This window comes from Nuphar pumila, chromosome 1 (genome assembly GCF_984573655.1).
Source record: "Nuphar pumila chromosome 1, dmNupPumi1.hap1.1, whole genome shotgun sequence".
NCBI lineage: Eukaryota > Viridiplantae > Streptophyta > Magnoliopsida > Nymphaeales > Nymphaeaceae > Nuphar > Nuphar pumila.
The window spans coordinates 4,246,894-4,269,355 of record NC_143249.1 but is presented as its reverse complement, the minus strand read 5'-3'; the positions used below and the strand labels follow the sequence as shown (position 1 = coordinate 4,269,355).

General features: G+C 37.9%; 1 protein-coding gene across 1 annotated transcript; it reads left to right on the top strand.

Moving 5' to 3' along the window:
• Nucleotides 1-3,430: 3,430 nt before the first annotated feature.
• LOC149847735 (uncharacterized) lies at nucleotides 3,431-22,353 on the top strand. The gene is made up of 5 exons (XM_090002084.1): nucleotides 3,431-3,517; nucleotides 3,957-4,028; nucleotides 21,811-21,871; nucleotides 22,060-22,182; nucleotides 22,280-22,353. The coding sequence occupies exons 1-5, from the start codon at nucleotides 3,431-3,433 to the stop codon at nucleotides 22,351-22,353; spliced, it is 417 nt and encodes a 138-aa protein (XP_089858210.1).
• Nucleotides 22,354-22,462: the final 109 nt, after the last annotated feature.

Here is a 22,462-nt window from a genome sequence, read left to right as displayed (position 1 = left end):
CAAGTCGGGTCCATCTGGTATAAAATTTCACAAACTATGACCGGATCCATGTATTAATCAGATCTTCGGGTCCGGACATGAGTCTTGATTTGATCTTCTTATTTATCACCATACTTGGACTCTATAGGGTTTGGTTAGGATCCTGTTTGGGTAAATTAGGCTCGTTGACACCTCTAAGGCTGAGCCAGCGCAACCAGGTCTTCATTTCAGGTGCAGTTTCTTTGGAGCAGCTACCCTTACATCCAATTGATGAACGGCAGCCAAAACACTATAAATTTTTTGGGAGCCTTCCAAGTTTTAGATGAACTGCATGTACAGTACAAACAAATGAATGGCTGAAACAAACTAACTGCTGTTTTTTTTCTTTCGAAAGGCAAGCTGGGGTTAGTCTGACCCCACCAGTTATTATTCAATTATATCATTTGGGTTTTGAACCTGTAACGTTCCACCACAGGGAGACTTGATGTGCTTCCTTTATATTGCAAATTCCAAAAAAAAGAGCTGTCTCACCCTTTTATTTTCAAATGCATAAACTCCCAAACAGTCACCACTGAGGTAGTTTGACCAAGTTGTTTCATTAAATGAGTACTCTTATCCCAGCCACTCGCTTGACCAAAGGCTAAACAGTGGTCGTGCTTCGTTTGCTTTGCTTTTCTTTATAAGTTTGATGTTGGGCTTGTTTTGGAATTCATTTGTTGCTTGGCGTGAAGTATTGGACATTGTCGGGCTACTTGAAGTTTTGTATTTTATGCCATTGTTTAAACATTTTCGGGTCAACTTAGTGACTCGGACCCAGTCCTTGGATATAAAACGAGTACAAACTTGTTTTGTACAAAATCGGCCATGCATATATATAAATATATATATATATATAGGTACATGTTTGTTACCTCCAATGGCATCGACTCATTTATTTCAAATTTCAACTTCTTCATAAATCAGACTCTACAAATGCATTCCACGTACCAACAGTCTAGTAGGAGCAGCTAGTGGACGTGATGTTGCGGGTTCAAAACCCAACTGTATAGTTGTATAACTGGTAGGGGCCTGCTTAACCCAGCTTGCCTTTCAAAAACAAATGTGTTCAACATGGTTTGGGTAGTGTAAATGTCAAGTGGTTGTTTAGCATTGCATTTTATTGGATTGGTTTGGCATCGGAGCATTTGTTTTAAGGCTTTTGACGTTTCCTTTTTTATGGGTTTTAAAAGTTTACAGTTTTTTTAAACAATCCAAGAAAAAAAAACATCAACGTATTGGCTGGCTTCCTATTGGTAAAACCCTTGAGGTCCCATAGTCCACAAGAGAGTACACACATCTTCTACCTTACGGCTAGAGACTACTCCTGGGCTTCAAACTTGTGGCTTCCCATCAACTTGGTGACATTCACAAAGTAGCTGCTACCATGTGAGTGGAGCCTTTTGGGCCAAAGAATTAAAGCTCTTTTTGGAAGAGGGAGTTAGAAGGAATTTATGGAATCATGAAAGTGGATATCATCAGCTACTATAATTGGCAGCTACCTATTGACCCCAAACTATAGGACTTAGGGTTGGGAAATGAACCAGCATCTCATGACTTGGCCCAGTTTTGCTTGCCATGAACCCATTCATGTTTGGTTCGTGTAGTTTGTGAGCCGAGTAGCTAGCAGCATGTTAAGCATGAACAACTAGAACACAAATAATGGGTGTTCATTTAGCATAAACCTTAGCTTTATGAGGTGGGTCACGAAAGGCAAGGTGGCCGTGGGGCTCCAACCAGGGTTTTTGCTCGACAAGGGTTTCTTATCATAAAAATAAATAAAAATAAAAACAATATATATATAAAGTAGTATAGTATTGAAGTATAACATTTAACATAAAAATTGTTTTGTACAACCGACTGTAGTACATGATACGTAAGAGAGGTGTATTGGTTCAAATCCCATCGTTTACTAATCCATTATGGATGAGGAAGTCTTGATGGGCTGAGTTTAATACCAACATAGGTTTGGTTTAAAAATTTTCATACCAAACCCGGGTTCGACCTGAGTTTTTGCTCACTTCGACAAGGGTTTCTTATCGTAAATATATATATATAAAGTAGTATAGTATCAAAGTATAACATTTAACATAAAAATAGTTTTGTACAACCGACTGTAGTACATGATACGTAAGAGAGGTGTATTGGTTCAAATCCCATCGTTTACTAATCCATTATGGATGAGGAAGTCTTGGTGGGCTGAGTTTAATACCAACATAGGTTTGGTTTAAAAAATTTCATACCAAACCCCGGTTCGACCTGAGTTTTTGCTCACTTCGACAAGGGTTTCTTATCGTAAATATATATATATATAAAGTAGTATAGTATCAAAGTATAACATTTAACATAAAAATAGTTTTGTACAACCGACTGTAGTACATGATACGTAAGAGAGGTGTATTGGTTCAAATCCCATCGTTTACTAATCCATTATGGATGAGGAAGTCTTGGTGGGCTGAGTTTAATACCAACATAGGTTTGGTTTAAAAAATTTCATACCAAACCCGGGTTCGACCTGAGTTTTTGCTCGCTTCTACAAGGGTTTCTTATCGTAAAAATATATATATATATATATATATATATATATAAAGTAGTATAGTATCGAAGTATAACATTTAACATAAAAATAGTTTTGTACAACCGACTGTAGTACATGATACGTAAGAGAGGTGTATTGGTTCAAATCCCATCGTTTACTAATCCATTATGGATGAGGAAGTCTTGGTGGGCTGAGTTTAATACCAACATAGGTTTGGTTTAAAAAATTTCATACCAAACCCGGGTTCGACCTGAGTGACAAGTAGAATCAGTTGGCTGCCAACGCAAAACATAAAAAAACATATGATTTGTCCAGATCCAGTTTGTGCTATCCGTATTTAGGTCCGGGTGTGCCTAAACCAGGTCTGGTTCGTGCTATATTCGTAGTCAGACCCGGACACCATAACCTCGGGTCTATGGACCTCCATGGTCGGATTCAAACCCGACCCGTTGACAGCCACAGGAACTCGCGCACACCCGCGCTACTTGAAAGCAGAGCATGCGCAGAACTGCTTGGGCAGTTGTGGTCATATTGCATATAACCAATCGTCAGTTATATTCAATCCTCACCTCACATCTCAATCAAGAATTGTGCATTTAAATACACGTATGACGAAAACTGGCATCTGACGGACCCCGCCTGGCTGCCCCCGATCAGCAAAAGGAGAAAAAAGAAAGAGCGCGGCAAAATAGTGAAATACCGAAAACCGTCCGGCGCTGCTTCCACTCTCTCCGCCCGTTACTGCACTGTGACGATCACCCGTAACGGCGAGTCGGACGCCGGAAATCGCAGCCACGATCCAATTTCCGGTAATCTGTCCCCGCCGAATCCGCCTGAGGGAGATCGCTTTCTTCCCCCTCGGGGCGTCCGGGGAATATGCTGCCGACCATCTCCAGAGGGCGCCAGCCGTCCACGTCGCGCCCCCATTCCGCGCCCTCTCAGTATTTCCGCAAAATCGTCAAGGTCGGTTCGTTCTCGCTATCTCTCGTTCTCCATTTCTTGCATCGTTTTGTTTCAGATCCGCTTGATTCTTCCGTCGTCGATAACGCGATTTACTTGAATTTGCATGTTTCGTGGAATATTTATATCACGATTTTGAAATACGCGCGTTTTCGTTCAAAACGTGTTCAATTTAAATGGGAATTATGAATACGAACCGGTCTAAGTGAACTTGAAGTGAGACCGTTGTTTTAGTATTTGATCGGGTTCGAATAACTGGGAATTATGAATACGAACTGATCTAAGTGAACTTGAAGTGAGAACGATGAATTGGGATTTTTGAAACATAGTCTGGTACCATTTCCATAATAAGAAATTGCCCTGGTCGCTTACTTTGCACCTGGAAGTTAAGTTTTTTTTTTGTTGGTTGTGATTCTCTTTTCCATTCCTTTCTTTTTTGCAGTGGCAACAAATGAACATTGAGTATTCTTTCTGGCAATTGCTTCATCTCTGCACCTCACCAAAAGTTGTGAATGTATCTTCTCTAAATTCCTTGTGTTCCAATTCATGTTTTTTTCTTCTTCTGCTATACGTGAGACTAGATCCGAAACAGTAGGCTGAATGAATGGAAAGGTTGCATATTTCGGGCGTATTTGCAATGCCCTGTGATTGTTGGATTTTCTCAAGATCCTGTGATTGTAAATCACAATCACAACACTTTCTCAAGGTTAGTGGAACATGAGAAAAGTATAAGTTGTGATTGTGATTGCCAGCTGTGATTGTTTTGCCTTGAATATTGTGAAAGCTGGTCACAAGATTGAAGATTGACCTTGTGACCAACAATCACAGCTTCTACTGTCTCAGCTGTGAATGTTCATCCCCACCTTTGACCAAAGCAAACATGCCCTTCATGTAAATATTTTTGTTCCTTAGCTGTTTGTATCTTTCCGTGGAATACAATGAACACTATGGGAAGAGATGATGTGTTTCTATGAATATTTTGTTATGTTCTTGTCAAAACATGTTTTTATGACTGGGCGTGGTGGGTAATGTCTAAACCAAATAGATATTGTAAAGCCAGATATTATTTTAGTTCATCATAAAATGAAGCACTTGGTTTCTGCCAAATTCAGGGATTCAAGGGCATATCCTTGCATGAGAAGGCTTGGTGTAGTGTGAACTAGTGGTGGCTGGTCTGGCTTGAAGAAATTGAAGAACTTTTGAGGTCATGAATTCTAGTTCTTAAGTCTCTGACGTCACTTTGAAGTGCATCATAGATGAATGCATAAGTTTGGCTTGGCACAAATTACTCTGCTATATCACAAAGATTCCTGGACATGAGGGCACGTGACTCTACTTCGATTTGCAAGTTTGAAAAATTTTCAGATGAGGACACATAATTTTAAAAAAATTTAATCAATAAAAAACTAATTTTGATAATGTAATGATAAAAACACATTTTTTATTTAAAATTATCAAAAGGTATAAAAATATTATGAAAAAACTTTGTTTAACGTGTCAGTGTCCGTGCCTGCGTGTCCAAGCGTGTCAGCTCGCATCACCAGGGACACACACAAAATGGCATGTCCCTGTGACATAGTTACTCTGACTTGGTTACCTCCATGGAAGTGGAGCCTTTCTCTTCTTGATTCATGATTTGTTTTTCACATGTTACAACTCTCGTAGTATGATCATGTATTTTCATAAGGCCTCTTAAAAAATTGTTTTTAATTAAACTTTATCATCCATGCTTTTACAAATGCATCTTACAAATCATGAATGAGTGGTATATGTAAGACAATTGATTTTAAATTTTGACCCTTGTCATGCAATATTCTGGTGAGATTTTCGTATGTATGTTTTGCTATATTAATGATATTTGTGACAAGAAAGAAAGGGGACATTTGTTTCATGCCCTTTCCTATGAAAGAGACCCTCTTTCACATGAAACAGGGCCTCTTTCCTACAAAGGGTGAAACAAACATGTCTATGAGAAATATGTGGTAGGACCCACATAATAAATGCAAAAAAACAGCTTTACTGCCAAAATGGGTTCATACCTCCCCCCTGGGGTGGTACCTTCCCTCCAAAATGGCTCTTCTAAGGAAAGAGGCTTCCCTTGAGTGGGAGTGTAACAAACGCCCCCTAGTGGAGCTGCTTCCCCCCCATGGGATTAAAAAATGGAAAGGTTAACACCAGTCATTTGAAAGGAAGAACACCTTAGTGTTCTTAGTGTCTGAAATGTGAAGGATGTTACAGATCTAAGTTGCAAGTAGGGCTGATGAAGTTCTCTGCTGCCTGTTGAATCAAATAGTGTTCAATGGACCTGAGATTAGAAAACCATCACTTGTCATGTCCGAGCAAACATATTTTCCTAGCCTCTCCACTCTGGATGAAGTGGTGAAGATTTGGTCTAGAACCTTTAATGCTTTGTAAGTGTCATGTTCAAGGTTGTAAGTAGTGTATTATTACCCGTATTAGTCGGGCCCAAAGTTAGATACGTAGCGTAGCATAGCCTTGATATGCCCCCTTTTGTTACAAAGGAAGCAAGTGGGAATATATCTTTGTCCCTGAGCATGAGTCAACATATTTGGGGTGGGAAGCAATCCACGTCCTCCGTGTCCATTTCGCCCCTGTCCCCTTTGCCCTCGTCCTCGATCATAAGTCACCCCTGTGGCAAAAACTTCTTGGGAATTTGTATGAGCATGAGTTTCTTCAGAAAATCCCTTCAGAGTCATTTCATACTGAATTAATTTAGTTCGCAACTCATCAAAAGTAGGAAGGGCAGGTAGACACAGTAGTGAAGTGACGATCATATTATAGTCGGATCCCATTCCACTCAGAGTTTGTTGCACCATATCACTGTCACTTACCGCACATCCTATAACTGCAAGTTGGTCTGTGATAGTCTTCACCTTGTTTAGATATTCCATGATGGTCATGGAATCTTTTCTCAGCAGCTGAAATTCCCTCTTGAGAAAAACCATCCTCGCTTGTGAAACTTGTGAATACGTTTGAACCAATCTCTCCCAAAGTTGCAGGGTTGTACAATTGTCGGGGATTGCAACAAGAACCTCTTGAGACAAGGTAGAAGTGATGTATGCAACTACTGATTGATCTTTCCTTTCCTTGTTGAGGTATTCTGCATTTTTGACATACAAAATTGAACTTGCCCCTTTATCATCTTTTTCTTCTATCGTAACAAATTCTAACGGGACTGGAGTGGTTCCATCCAGGTGACCTAAAAGACCTTGGCTCCTTATAAAAGAAATGATTTGTCTCTTCCAAATCAAGAAGTTTGAGGTGGTTAACTTTTCGGAAACAAGTTGATTGAGAAAACTCAAAGAAAAACTCGATTAAGAAGAATGAGAATCCATGAACAAAGGAAATTTAACAAGGGTATTCACCAAGTGCTCAGTCTACTGCCAGAGAAGTTTGCTGATCGCCTCTCTCTTTTTCTTTTCTTTTTGAAACTTTCAAAAATTGGCGATCAGAGACTGTGAGATTTAAAAGGAGACCAGATCTCCAGATCTAAGTTTTCCCTTCCACCTTTTTTTTTATATAAGATTTGAGATTGTTGCAATGGAACTCCTCACATGTTGAACAAAATTTGAAACTAACTGAATTTTCAGACAAAAACGCAATGTGAATACCAGTTGTGACAGCGAGAAGAAATAGACTGCAAGGGGAGACACTTGAAGAAATAAGAATCAGATTGAAAAATTGTTGTCACACAACAAATCTGGACAACAAAAAAAATTTAATATTTCAGATCTGACATAACTTCACAGTCAGATCTGAATATTCTAGTCCAAGTGAGAAAGAAGAAGGGATGCGCAAAGGGGAATGCGCAGAGGGTATAGGATCTGGTGCACCAGATCTAAATATACCAGACGAAGAAGAAGGTGGGTCGACTTTAGCGATTCACGTGAAACAAAAGATTCACGTGAAACGAGTTTTCCCCCTTTTTTTTGACACACGGGATTTACGTGAACAAAGGATTCACGTGAACTCCTCACAGGTGAATTTAGGGATTCACGTGAGACGTGAATCCACCAGAAAAGAACTAGAGAAGAAATGAAGAAACGAGAGATGAAGAAGGAACAAAACTGAAGAAGACAAGAGATCAAGGAATCCTCAAACCTCTAGTCGAACACACCTTTTGGAAGCCTCGTCAACCCCTAGATGGATCTCGGCTTTGATACCATGTTAGAATCCTCTGTAGAACCTGTATTGAGAGAAAGAGAGAAGAATAGAAGAAGAAGAGTTGTGGCTGTCACGATTTCAATCAATGAAATCGTGACCTAAAGACATATATTTATATGTTTTGGTATACAGAATGAATCCGAGTCTGGTATAATATCCAGACCCAGAATACAATGTACACTAGAACCCATATGGACCCGGGTCGGGTATATGATACAACTTTTTCATATAATGACATTTCCAATGTGTGAGATGGAGTGATGAGAGTCATCTCCTGTGACTATGCTATTTTTACCAACATAAGGAGTAAGATTCAAGAGCTTACATGCATCACCCGTGACCTAAGTCACAGGGACTCGACAAAGCAGGTGTTGCACACGCGTCGATGCGACGCGGGTGCGGCACCGGGTGCGGTCAACACGACCCTGGGTGCGGTCAACACACACCGCACCCAGGGTCATTTAGGTCCAATTTTTAGACTTTTTTTTTTCGCCCGATGAAAAGCGAGTGAGAGAAGGAGGATTAGGGCAAAATCCTCCTGAAGCCGATGCCGATGCCGATGCCAATGTCGACGATCTCCGACTCCTTCCGGTCGCTCCTCCTCAGTTCTTAGGTATGTCTCCTTCCGACTTGCTCTCTCTCTCACTCTCACGATCTCTCTTCTCTCTGTCTCTCTTCTCTCCGTCACTCTCACTGTCTCTCTCATAGTCTCTCTTCTCTCTGTCACTGTCACTGTCTCTCGCTTGTTAAAATATGTATATATATACATATACTTATATATATATACATACGTATATATATAAGTATATATATACATTTTTCCTTTTCTTGAAATACCCGATAGGGGTATTTCTGTAAAACCACATGTAACCTTTTTCTTTTTTATATTTTTTCTTTTCTCCTTTTTTCTCTTTTCTTTTTTTCTTTTTATTTTCTCCACAAGGGCCCCACTCATGTAGTCGTTGGGGCCCCAACGGTCAGATTTATGACCGTTGGGGCTCCCAACGACTACATGGGAGCCCCTTGTGGTCCCTTCCTTATCACTTCCTCCTCTATAAATAGAGGAGGTTTCTCCTCTTGTAAGCATGGGTTTTTCACCCTTCTCTTTCTTTCTTTAATAATATTCAACTTATGACTTTAAGTCATTTTCTACTTTTGTGAGTTTTGTGTGTACACCTTTAGTGTTTGTGTTCTTGGCTCTTGGTGTCACTCTTAAAAGTGTTTTTGCTCTATTGGTGCTTCTGCTTCTTTTCATTACATGGTATCAGAGCTCGGTTGGTGATTGGGCTTCTCTTTGCTATCTTGGGACATATGCCTCTCAAGCTTTTGAAGAAAGGAAGAATATTTGGTGCCGATGGAACGTGATTCTAAAGTTGAGCTTTCTTTTAAGCTCAATGGGTCCAACTATCCTTTGTGGGCCTCCGCTATGGAAAATCATCTAAGAGGTAAGAAACTTTGGAGTTTTGTTATGGGGACTACTCCCGAACCCTCTCTTGTTCTCACTAAAATCGAAAATGAGGTTGAAAAAGCTTTAGATGGCGATGAGCGCATCAAAGCTATCAATGACCATCAATCCAAAGTTGAGGATTGGGAAAGTAACCATGCCAAAATTTTGGCATGGTTTATGAACAATGTTGACCTTAAAAATTGTGCTAATATTGCCAAATTTAGAAGGGCCAATGAGGCATGGTTTTTCCTTAAGGGTATGTATACCCAAAAGAATCTTGCTCGACAATTTTTTTTGTCAAGAAAAATCCGTTCCACCAAACAAATGGATATGAGTGTCCGGGACTACTTTAGCTCTCTAACCCCTCTTTGGGATGAACTTGCTCTTCTTGAGCCTAAATGGGTGGCCCAGAAGATATTGAGTTAAGAAGGGAACAAATTGAAAAAGAGCACTTTCGAGCATGTCTACTTGCTCTTCACTCCTTTCATGAACCATCTCATTACAATGATGCTAAACAATATGCTCATTGGAATGAAGCCATGGAACTTGAACTTAATGCTCTTAAAAAGGCACAAACTTGAGAAATCATTGATCCTCCCAATGGCAAGAAACTCATTGGATGTAGATGGGTTTTTAAAGTAAAAACTAAATGTGATGGTTCATTGAAAAAATATAAGGCTAGGTTAGTGGCCAAGGGATATGCCCAAGAGTATGGGATAGATTATGATGAAACCTTTGCCCCTTTTGCTCGAATGACTAGTGTTCGAGCCCTTATTGCAATAGCCTCTGCTAAAAAATGGCCAATTTTTCAATTAGATGTCAAAAATGCCTTTTTAAATGAAAATTTAAATGAAGAAGTTTACATGGAACCACCTTCGGGTATGAATTTAAATGGTAGAATTTTGAAATTTAAAAAGGCCTTATATGGACTTAAGCAAGCTCCTAAAGCTTGGTATGATAAGTTTAGTAGTGTATTAATCAATTTAGGATTTACTTCTTGCTATAATGACACTTCTCTTTTTGTTAAGAAAACAGGTAATCTCATCGTTATTCTTCTATTATATGTTGATGATATGATTATCACTGGGGATGACAAAAAGGGGTAAATGATGTGAAGTCTATGTTAAAAGAAACTTTTGATATGTCTGACCTTGGATTCTTGAGATATTTCTTAGGAATTGAAGTGGCATACTCCCCGCGAGGATACATTTTATCTCAGATGAAATTGGCAGCAGACATTTGTACCAAATCTGGAATATCTGATGAAAAGAAAGTTGAGACTCTCGAAGTTATCAATGCAAAACTGAGACTTGAGGATGGTGTTCTTCTTGAGGATCCAACTCCCTATCGTCAATTAATTGGATCTCTCACTTACTTATCCATCACCCGTCCAGACATAGCTCATGCAGTTCATGTTGCAAGCCAGTTTCAGCACGCACCTACTACAGTTCATATGGCGGTTGTAATGAGAATTGTGCGATACATCAAAAATACCATTTCCAAGGGACTCTTCTTATCCTCTTCCTCATCTCTTGAATTAATTGCTTTTACTGATGCTGACTGGGGAGGAAATCTCAATGATCGTATCTCAACTACTGTTTTTTGCATTTTTTTATGTGAAACTCTCATCTCGTGGAGATGTAAGAAGCAGCAAAAGGTCTCACTATCATCCACTGAAGCTGAATATCGGGTTATGGTAATGACAACAATGGAAATCGTGTGGCTCAGAGGACTCCTTGGTGACATGGGTGTCCTCATTTTCTCACCCACCAAGCTCTGCTGTGATAACAAAAGTGCGATCTACATTGCAAGCAATCATACGTTTCACGAACGGACCAAGCATATCGAGATGGATTGCCACTACGTTCGAGATGAATTCCTCAGAGGAACTATCACATTACCATACGTCACTTCAGAATATCAACTGGCTGACTTCTTCACCAAAGCGCTTCCAACTCCACGATTTATGTTTCTTCTTGGCAAACTTTCGGTCTTCTCCCCGTAAAGTTTGAGGGGGCGTGTTAAAATATGTATATATATATATACATATATGCATACGTATATATATAAGTATATATATACATATATGTATATATATACATTTTTCCTTTTCTTGAAATACCCGATAGGGGTATTTCTGTAAAACCACATGTAACCTTTTTCTTTTTTATATTTTTTTTTCTCCTTTTTTCTCTTTTCTTTTTTCCTTTTTATTTTCTCTTTTTTGTAAGACCACAAGGGCCCCACTCATGTAGTCGTTGGGGCCCCAACAGTCAGATTTATGACCGTTGGGGCTCCCAACGACTACATGGGAGCCCCTTGTGGTCCCTTCCTTATCACTTCCTCCTCTATAAATAGAGGAGGTTTCTCCTCTTGTAAGCATGGGTTTTTCACCCTTCTCTTTCTTTCTTTAATAATATTCAACTTATGACTTTAAGTCATTTTCTACTTTTGTGAGTTTTGTGTGTACACTTTTAGTGTTTGTGTTCTTGGCTCTTGGTGTCACTCTTAAAGAGTGCTTTTGCTCTATTGGTGCTTCCACTTCTTTTCATTACATCGCTCTCGCTCTCACTCTCACTCGCTCTTCGTCACTCTCATTGTCTCTCTTCTCTCTGATTGTATTATATGTGGGTCATTAGCATCTAGGGTTTTTAACTTTTTATTTATAGGATTTTTGGACATTTCAAAATTTTTTCAATAATATTATTTGGGGGTTTTGGGCATTCCGAAATTTTTTCAATAATGTTATTTGGGGGGTTTGGGCATTCCGAAATTTTTTGATGAATTGATGATGCTATAGAGGTATATAGTTAATGAAATTTGTATTTATTTTTTGGGGATCTTTGACTATTTGATTTTGGGGCTTTTGATTCTATGCTAAAATGGGTTTTGTGGAGCTTCTTGATTTTTTATTTCGTTTGCAATCTATTTTATTAGTTGCTTATGCTTGATGACTTAAGGTCAAATGTTACTTTCATCTTTTTTGAAAAGTCGTTCTATCAACCATTGCTTAAAATGTGTTGCTATGTTATGGGCATGTAATGGGTTTAATTTATTTTTTTTGGAATTGATTCATTATCTAAGTTCAGTTCATAGGATTATAAGATCTACCAAGTTACAAAAGTTATTGATTTGTCAATATTTTAAGGTGCAATTGCTCACTTTCCTGTTTCAAGAAATACAAGGTATTCTCTTCATTCAAGTTCTTTTGCTGGTTGCTCTTCGTACAGGTGTATGCTGTGAAAATGTCTATGATAAGACAATACGCATACGAACACAAATAATATAGAAAAGATGTGCACGAAGGCACTCTCACAACACCGTTGGGGGGCCCCAACGACTCTATTGGGGGACCCCCAATGTACCTTTTTGAAAAAGGTAAAAAGAATAAAAAATAAAAATAAAAAGGAAAAAAATACAGCATATTCCGAATGAAATATGCGCAAGAGGTGAAATTACAATTATACCCTTATCGGGTAATAAAAAAGAAAAATATATAAATATATATATTTATATATTTATATAAATAGATATACATATACATATAAATATTATATGTATATGTATCTCTATGTATATAAGTATATATATTTATATTTACATCAATGAATTTAGGAGATACATTTTAACACCCCCCTCAAACTTACGGTGTGATAACCACAAGTTTGCCAAGGAGGAAATGAAATCTGGGCGAACATAGAGCTTTGGTGAAGAAGTCGGCAAGCTGATACTCAGACGTTACGTATGGTAGATTAATGACCTTCTTCAAGTATTTTTCTCTGACATAATGGCAATCCATCTCTATATGCTTTGTTCGCTCGTGAAAGGTGTGATTTTTGGCAATATAAATTGCACTTTTGTTGTCACAGCACAGCTTGGTTGGTTCTTTGATAAATACTCCCATATCTTCCAGAAGGCGTCAAATCCATACAATTTCCATGGTGGTAGATGCCATGGCTCTATATTCGGCTTCAGTGGATGACAAAGAGACCTTCTGTTGCTTTTTACATCGCCATGAGATCAAAGACTCACCTAAGAAAACAGAGAAACCAGTGGTGGAGTGACGGTTACTAGGGTCACCTCCCCAATCTGAGTCAGTATAAGCAAGCAATTTTAATTCAGAAGACGAAGATAGGAATACTCCCTTATTCACAGTTCCATTTAAATATCTGATGATGCGAAACACAACACTCATATGAACGGTTGTAGGAGCGTGATGAAACTGATTGGCGATGTGTATAGCATGTGACAAATCGGGTCGAGTGATGCTAAGATACATTAAAGAACCTACCAACTGCCTGTAAGGAGTAGGATCGGTTAGAGGAACACCGTCGTCAATCTTCATTTTTGCTCCCACAACTTCAGGAGTTTCACACACCTTGTTATCAGAAATTCCTGACCTGTCAATAATCTCGCAGGCAAGTTTAGACTGAGATATAAAATATCCACGTTGCGAATAAGCAACCTCAATTCCAAGAAAATATGTCAGAAAACCTAAGTCTGACATCTCAAATTTTGAAGTCAAGACGGACTTAATACCCTTGACTCCTTGAATATCATCACCTGTGATTAACATATCATCAACATAGAGCAACAAAATTACAATCCCTGCATTAGATTTTCTAGTAAACAAAGCAGTGTCAGTATAACATGAGGAAAATCCATTTTCCAGCATTACACTGGTAAACCTATCATACCAGGCTTTGGGTGCCTGCTTTAAACCATAGAGAGTCTTTCGAAGACGAAGAACTTTATCTTTAGGAATTATCATGCCTGGTGGGGCATCCATATAAACTTCTTCGTTGAGATCACCATTTAAGAAGGCATTTTTAACATCCATTTGAAAAATGTTCCAATTTTTAATAGATGCAATAGTAATGAGACACCTAACCGTAACCATCCGAGCTACAGGGGCAAAGGTTTCTTCGTAATCAATTCCCTACTCTTGCCCATACCCTTTAGCAACTAAGCGAGCTTTATACCTTTCTAGGGAACCATCACTCTTAGTTTTAACTTTAAAGACCCATCGACAACCTATAGTTTTCTTTCCTATAGGTAGAGTTTGAAAATCCCAAGTTTCGGTTTTTTCAGAGCATCAAGTTTACTTTGGATGGCCTCTTGCCATTCTATACATTTTTTAGCTTCTTCAAAATTTCTTGGCTCAAAATAAGAGTGAATGACACTTAGACAAGCCCTATATCGGGGTGAAAAAGAATCAGAAGAGACAAAACGAGTTGGAGGTCTTCTATTCCTTTCAGATCTTCTATGGTCAAGAGGGGTGGAAAGCTCACTATATTGATTAATAGCACTTCTAAAGGTGTCTTGGTTTCTACGAGAGTAGGTTATAGGATCACTTGGAACTCTACTTTCTGGTTCATTGGGTGAATTATGTTTACCAATGTCTCCATCATTTTCCTCATCATGGTTTAATGATACATCATCATCACTAGATATGTCATCATTACTAGACAATAAGTCGAATAAGAAGGAGTAATCAAAATTTTCTTGTTGAGAAACATTTTTTTCAAAACCACTTTCATTTTCTAAAAAAGTTATATTTCTAGAGACATAGTTTATCATCTCGAAGGTCATAACACCGAAAACCTTTTTGAGTTTCGGAATAACCAAAAAAGGCACAATGAATAGCCTTGGGAGAGAGTTTGTCATTCTTATCCGTAAGTATGAAACACTTACATCCAAAGACTCTTAATCTATTATAATCAGGTTCGATCTTATGTAATACCTCGAAGGGAGATATTTTACCTAATAACCTAGATGGTAAGCGATTTATCAAATAAACAGAAGCAAGAGTTGCTTCAGCCCAAAAAAATTTAGGAATATTTTGAGATATAAGGAGAGTCCTAGTGGTCTCGATAATGTGCATATGCTTTCTTTCAGCTAACCCATTCTGTTGAGGTGTCTTAGGACATGACCTTTGGTGAACAATACCCTGATCCTCAAGATATACCTTAAATTGATTGGAGAGATATTCTCCTCCAGAGTCACTTCTAAAAATCTTTATGTTACTGTTGAATTGGTTCTTAATCATTGAATGAAAATTTTTAAAACATGAAAACACTTCATGTTTAAACTTAAGAAAATATATCCACGAATATCTGGAAAAATCATTCACAAATATTACGTAATAAGAAAAACCTCCTTTTGAAACAACATGTGCAGGTCCCCAAACATCCGAATGAACAATTTCGAAAGTTTTAGAAGAGAACATAATTCTTTGCTCAAAAGGTAAACTTCGCATTTTTCCAAGAATACAGTCATTACAAGAAAAAGAGCTTTTACATAGGTTTTTTGCAAAATGTAAGTATGATAACTTGGTGATATTAGGATGACCAAGTCTTTTGTGCCACACATTCATATCTTTATGTCGGGCAACATTACACAAAACTTTTGGAACTTGAAGAGATTCCATATAATATAAATCTCCTCTTCTAAAGCCTTCCCCAATCAATTTCCCGGACTGACGATCCTGTATTAAACATTTATCACAAGAGAATTTAATATCACAGCCATGGTCCGTGAGTTGAGAAACATAGAGGAGATTTAAGTTTAGTTTAGGTATAAATTTGATTTTTGGAATAAAGAACTCTTGAGTTTCAAAATTACCTATTCCTTTAATTTCAAGAGAGGTTCCATCCGCAGTGGAGACATAAGATGGGGAACCATTTTTTGAGTAATCGGAGAGTGAAAAAATGTTTGGGGACATATGAAAGGATGCACCGGAGTCCAAAAGCCAAGAGATTTTACCTGGAGAAGAAGAAGTGGACACGGTCGCACCAGAGGTAGATCCCTTTAGGAGAGGTTGAAGAGCTTTCACTATTTGATTTATAGAGAGGGTCCCACTTGAAGATGCCTCCTCTTTCTGTGGTACACCAGTGGTAGCCATGGCTAGGCGCTTCTTCCATTTGGGACAAACGGGTTTGATATGCCCCGGTTCTTTACAAAAATAACAAATAGTTTTGCTATAGTCCCTTTTCTCTCTTTGTCCACCATTTTCTCCTTGATTTTGAAATTTAAAGTGAGGGGGACGATAGGTTCTTACATTGTTTTCGGGTTTTGATACGACATTAATCTCACTATTTTCTTCAATACTACAAGGAACCGCAAGAACATTTGGTCCTTGTTTACATAAATTCATACGAGTCTCTTCACCACTTAATTTGGTGAGAACATCTTCAAGAGAAGGAGGAGAAAATGAGGAAAGAAGAGATTTGACCTTATTTGCTCAAATTCGGGCCTTAGCCTATTCAAAAAGTTGAAGAACCGATCTTCTTCAAGTTGCTTGTGACGAAGCTCAATTGTCTCTCCACTCCATTTTGGTTCAAGCATTGCAAGCTCATCCCAAATAAAGGAAAGATCGACAAAGTATTCCCTAATCGTCATTTCACCTTGGGTAAGGGAAATAGCCTTCTTTTGAATGTAGTATTTATGAGAGAGATCCCTTGATGTGTACATTTTTTCAAGATAATGCCAAGCTTCTGATGCCTTTTTGAATTTAATAATGTTGGCATTGATCTTAGTCTCCACGGATGAGAAAAACCATGAAAGAATCTTAAAATTCTTTATTTCCCATTCATCGTGCTTCTTGGAGTATTCTTCAAGGGCTTTGGTTCTTTCTTCTCCCTCAAGAACCTTGATTTCGCTTTCATTTACCACGGTAATCTTGGGTTCCGGTTCCGGAATTGTACCAAGTACATATCCCCATAGACCCTTCCCTTTTATATGAGCCTCCATATTTCCGCCCCAAACATGATAGTTGGACCCATTCAATTTGAAACCAAGAGCAAAATGGGACTCTTTTTCGCCCATTAGAGAGTAAAGAAGTAGAGGAAAAAGCGTACCAACACAATATTTCCAACACCAACTTTGCACAAGATTCTTCTAAAATATTTGAGAAGAAAGATCCACCACTTCAAACTTCAAAGATCGAAAGGCACGTTTTTCAAGGCACTCGAAAATGGAGAATCCCACGATCTTCAATAATCAACCTGGCTCTGATACCATGTGAAAATGTCTATGATAAGACAATACGCATACGAACACAAATAATATAGAAAAGATGTGCACGAAGGCACTCTCACAACACTTGAACAAAGTACGCAAAAACGTAAAAATAATAAACATGCACTATGGCATGTATTTCATAGAAAGAACTGAATGCTTGAGACTCTCAAGCTTAGGGAAAACAAGAGGGGAACACCCCTATTTATACAAGAAGAAGGAGGTGCAAGGGGGCTCCCAAAGGAGTCGTTGGGGGCCCCCAACGACTCTATTGGGGGACCCCCAATGTACCTTTTTGAAAAAGGTAAAAAGAATAAAAAATAAAAATAAAAAGGTACAAAAAATAAAAAGGAAAAAAAATACAGCATATTCCGAATGGAATATGCGCAAGAGGTGAAATTACAATTATACCCTTATCGGGTAATCAAAAAGAAAAATATATAAATATATATATTTATATAAATAGAGATACATATACATATAAATATTATATGTATATGTATCTCTATGTATATAAGTATATATATTTATATTTACATCAATGAATTTAGGAGATACATTTTAACATATGCTTATATGTGTTTGTACTCGATTTTAGTTTTTGTTGCGTGGTCATAATTTTGTTGCAGTTCATTTCATAACTCATTTAATGACAAATGTTGCGGAAGGTTTAATGTTAGAAATATGAAGTTACATTGAATCACTCAAGCATGTATATATTCATATAACCTGGTTAATGTACCCCTGTTTTGACCAGTCTAAGACATATAGTTGACTAAGAAAATGGTCTATCTGACTATGCCATGACTATGCCAACCTTGAAACTGTCAAGGTTTCTCTTATATATATAATAGTGTTATTGTTGTTAACTGTTAAAACTTCAAAATTATATATATATATATATATATATATATATATATATATATTTTTTTACATTTTTTCCCCTGCCGCACTCCCGCACCCTAGGTTTTTGGAAGTGCCGCACCCCCGCACCCGCACCTGCACCCATGTGACATAGCCCGTGAAGTGGGTCGCTGCTCCAGAGTCGACGTACCAAATGCCTTATCATTTTGCTTCATATTCAACCCTGCTAAGGCCGCTAATAACAACTCTTTTACTTCTCCTCCATCTCTTTTGGCTTCTGTTTGTGAGGGTTTTCTCTTATTATTTTGAGGATTATACCAATAATTTGCTTTAATATCCCCTCTCTTATTGCATAGAAAACAAGTAGGAATGGGCTTTTGGTCCTGTATATTGGGCGTTGGAAGAAGCCCGCGACCCCCAAAAATATTTCTCCCTTGTCCTCCTCTTCCTCGAAAAGAATTTCCTCCTCTTCCTCTACCATAATTTAGTCCCGTGCTCAGCACATAGGTGTCCTCAGTAAACCCTTTCAGGGTCATCTCATACTGCAGTAGCTTTGCATGAAGATCTTCGAATTTTGGAAGTTCTGGGAGACACAATAAAGAGGTTACCAGAATATGATAATCTGGCCCCAATCCACTCAAGGTTTGTTGTACTTTGTTTTTATCACTGACAAGGCATCCCACAATAGCCAGCTGATCTGTTATGCCTTTTATCTTATTCAAGTACTCCATAATGGACATCGAATCTTTCTTCAACATTTGAAATTCTCGCTTGAGAAACACGATCATCGCCTTAGAGATCTGTGAATATGTCTGAACTAGCTTGTCCCACAGTTCTTTGGGTGAACAATCATCGGGAATAGCTACAAGAACTTCTTGTGAGAGTGTAGAGGTGATGTATGTCACTAATGCTTGATCTCTTTTCACCCAAACAACATAGAGTCTGGATTTCTGACAAGAACTGTAGATGACACCCCTTTATCATCCTTATTTTCTTGCGAAATGAACTCTGGAGGGGTTGAGATCGATTCATTCAGATGACCAGAGAGATCTTGGCTCCTTATAAAAGGAACGATCTGCATTTTCCTGGTCAAGAAGTTAGAATTATTTAGCTTTTCGGAGACCAATTGACTAAGAAAATTTGAAGAGAGGCCTGAATGTGGAAAAGATGAATCCATTTGAAAGAAGAAATTTTCTTGACCAAAATTTTTGCACACGAAGAAATCAGCCACTCGAATATTCTGTCCTTTTTTTTTTCAGGAAATTATGACAGAAAAATTATATTCGAGTATGATCAGAAAACATTAAGAGAAAATCTGATAAAAAACTGACTCAACACAAAATTCATTCTACATCATTCTAGATTAAGCAAACCGTGAAACAAAGATATAAATATTTTGAGATGGATGATTTTGTAGATTAAGACAACACAGGAATTGATTCTGGAGAACCGATTATTCAAATCAACAGTAGAGAAGAAATCAACATTTGTTCACGTCGAGAAGGTAAAAAATGAGAATCCCTTTCGGTTAGCAAAAAGAAACTTTAGATTAACGACAACCTTTTTAGAATCGATCAACCGATTCTAAACTTTTAGAAAGAAGAAAGGAGATCAGATTTGAGAGAGAAAAAGACAGATGGGTGTTGACGTCCTTACCAGACGGTAAATCAGAAAAGAAGAAAGAAGTTGTCGAAATCCGATCCTAAAAGAAGAATCAGAAAAAGGAATCCGGTCCTAAAGGGAAGGATCGGATTTGAGAAAGAAAGAGACAAGTGGGATATTGGCGTCCTTACCAGACCGAAAATCAGAAGAGAGGAAGAAGATGCAGAGAGCGAGATTTAAAGAGGAATGAGTTTTCTTGACTTGAAGATTCAAATCATCTCCTTAGTCATTCTTTCTGAAAAACAATCTCAGGGCCAGTTTTAACACTGCTCTGATACCATGTTAAAACGTGATGACCCTCACGCTCACCTGCGCAAGAAGAAAGAAGAACAATATGGGAGAAAGGGGCTGCAGTTTCGCGTCTGAACAACTCAACGTGTTTTCCATAGCATTAGGTTATAAGTACATAACTAATACAATTTTAGGGCACGAAAATACCCTCTAATGAATAGGAGAAATACAACATTACAGAAATCGGATCCGGTACACAAACCGGGTTTGGTACTTCGCAAACCCGACTTGGATCCAAGATCCAATAGTGACTTATTTTCAATAGTAACTACCTAACGTGGAGAGAGAGAGAGATGGGATGATTAGCATAAAAAGTGAAGTCACACCCCAAAAAATGTGAAGAGGAAACAATCTTCAAAGGAGTGGGGGCAGAGGGGTGGTTTTGATATAACTACCTAGTTTAGAGAGAGAGAGAGGGTTTGAAGGTGGAAGCTGTTAAATTGTATATATATATATTCTTTTGATGTATATATTTTTATTTCTTTATTTATTTTTTTTTATTTTCTTTTATCTAGTTCTCTTTGAACTAAACTTTGTTCTAGTTCACTTTTTGAACTAGAGTTTGACTAGTCAACACTAGGTTGACTAGTGACCGTTGGAGCTTGCTCCAACAGCTCTTTTGCGCTCTCTTTCTCCCCCTTCTTTTGTATATAAATAGGGGTGATCCCCTCCCATTGTATTTCAAGAATGCTTCTTGCATTTTTGTGAGGTTTCAATAAATTATTATTTTTACATATTGTGTTTGCCCTTTGTGGCATTTGTGAGTGTGCCCATTAGTGGATTTTGTGATTGTGCACCTTGTAGCCCTTTAGTGGCATTGTATTTGTGCACACTTTGTTTCATTACAGAAGCCACATTGGAAAGAGAGGGGTTCCTATACTTTAGAGGGCTTGTCTGAAGCGGTTACTTATGGTGCTTTCTATATAATAATATATTACTGGAAGCTTCTTCCTATGTTAGGAAGCTCACTTCCCAAGAAACTGCTTTTGAAGCACTTTATCCAAGAATGGAACCTTCTACGGATGCTATTTTTGTAGTTTCTGCTCATATTGTCCACTGGAATAACCCGAAGACAACGGCATTCCAAGGTATTCTATAGGCGAAGAACCAACATGGCTATCAAAGATGTTAATATCCAGTTCTCTTCCCAGAAGCTTTTATAGCAGGCCCAGTGTGCCATACTCAATGTGGAGTGTTCATCAGAAATCAGAACTTCCTCCAGATGTAACAAACTTGCTGTGATGAATGCAATATGATTTTAGTAGCAAATTTTTTAATGCCAGTAAGAATGCAATTTACTTGTGAAAAAAATTTCTCATTGAAAGTTGTTTGTCTTCATCCTTCATAAGACCAGTTGAAATCCAAGAGGATTCCCCATGTTGCCTTCAATAGCAAGTAAAAGAAAGAGTCTTAACTTTTGTTTCTATTTATTTCAAGTTTCCAACCAACGCACATGGATCCCCTCAATTTTACTGTTTTTTGCAAAGCCAGTAGTGGCTCCTTGAACAAATATGTAAAAAGGGTAATTCTTTTTTGTCGTGGCTCTCAAAAGTGCCTTTCAATATCTGAAAAGCATAACTGGTACATGCCTGTGGTGGGTGCTATATCTTATCTACCTTTAATTATGACTGATTTTGCTTCTGATCAAGGTTAACTATTTTATTTATTCTTGTATGCAAATTTATTAGGTCTCTGTTGATCTATTGCTACAACTTAGTAACCAGCTGATTAGTTTTTATTATTTTTTTAATCCTTTACCCAATAGCATGCTACGTGCTGCTCATTTGTTTCATTGACCTTTGCTGATTTGTGGTTTCTTTCTTCATGATGGCTTTATGCATTTGATGTCCACTGCAACTCATTCTTTCCAATGTTCGTTGTGCTCTATGGTAACTCCTTTTTCAACTTACACTGTGATTGCCATTTGTACAATAATTTCGTTCATTGTTCAGGTGTTTGTGCTTATTAGGCAAGCATACTGTGGCATCACCATGTAACTTTATTGCCCTTTGTTTCTTGGACTTCATTGCTGTTTTTTGTTTAGTCTATTGACATCTGCATTTTCTTTAACATGCAGTGATTCAATATTTTGTATCACCTCTCTTAGTTGTACATGGTTTTATACCTGTGCTGCTCTCAAATTTGCTTTTTATGGTGGCTTTCTCCTATCATCACTATCTCAATTTCCTAGGTTATGATGGTGAAGCAAACAACCTTGAAAATTTCCTTTAGATTTTTTCTTGCATTCTTTAATGAGTCGAATGGTTTAATCATATTGGTCTGACCTACATATGCAGTACTTCCATTCTTGGACAAGACTACTTTCTTCTTGTATCCAATTGGTGTTGTCATCATCCTTTTTCCCCCATAAGTTGAACCATTAGCATCCTTTTTCCGATCATATAATGTTTTTGTGCTGATTTTGGAATTTCTATTTTTTCAATCACGGTACATCATGAGTTTCTACTTCAGTTAATCAC

Coding starts and splice junctions, on each gene's coding strand:
- LOC149847735 (XM_090002084.1), top strand. CDS start 3,431: ATGCTGCCGACCATCTCCAGAGGGCGCCAGCCGTCCACGTCGCGCCCC. Junction 3,518..3,956: donor ATTTCCGCAAAATCGTCAAG/GTCGGTTCGTTC, acceptor TCTTTTTTGCAG/TGGCAACAAATGAACATTGA. Junction 4,029..21,810: donor CCTCACCAAAAGTTGTGAAT/GTATCTTCTCTA, acceptor CTTTCTTCATGA/TGGCTTTATGCATTTGATGT.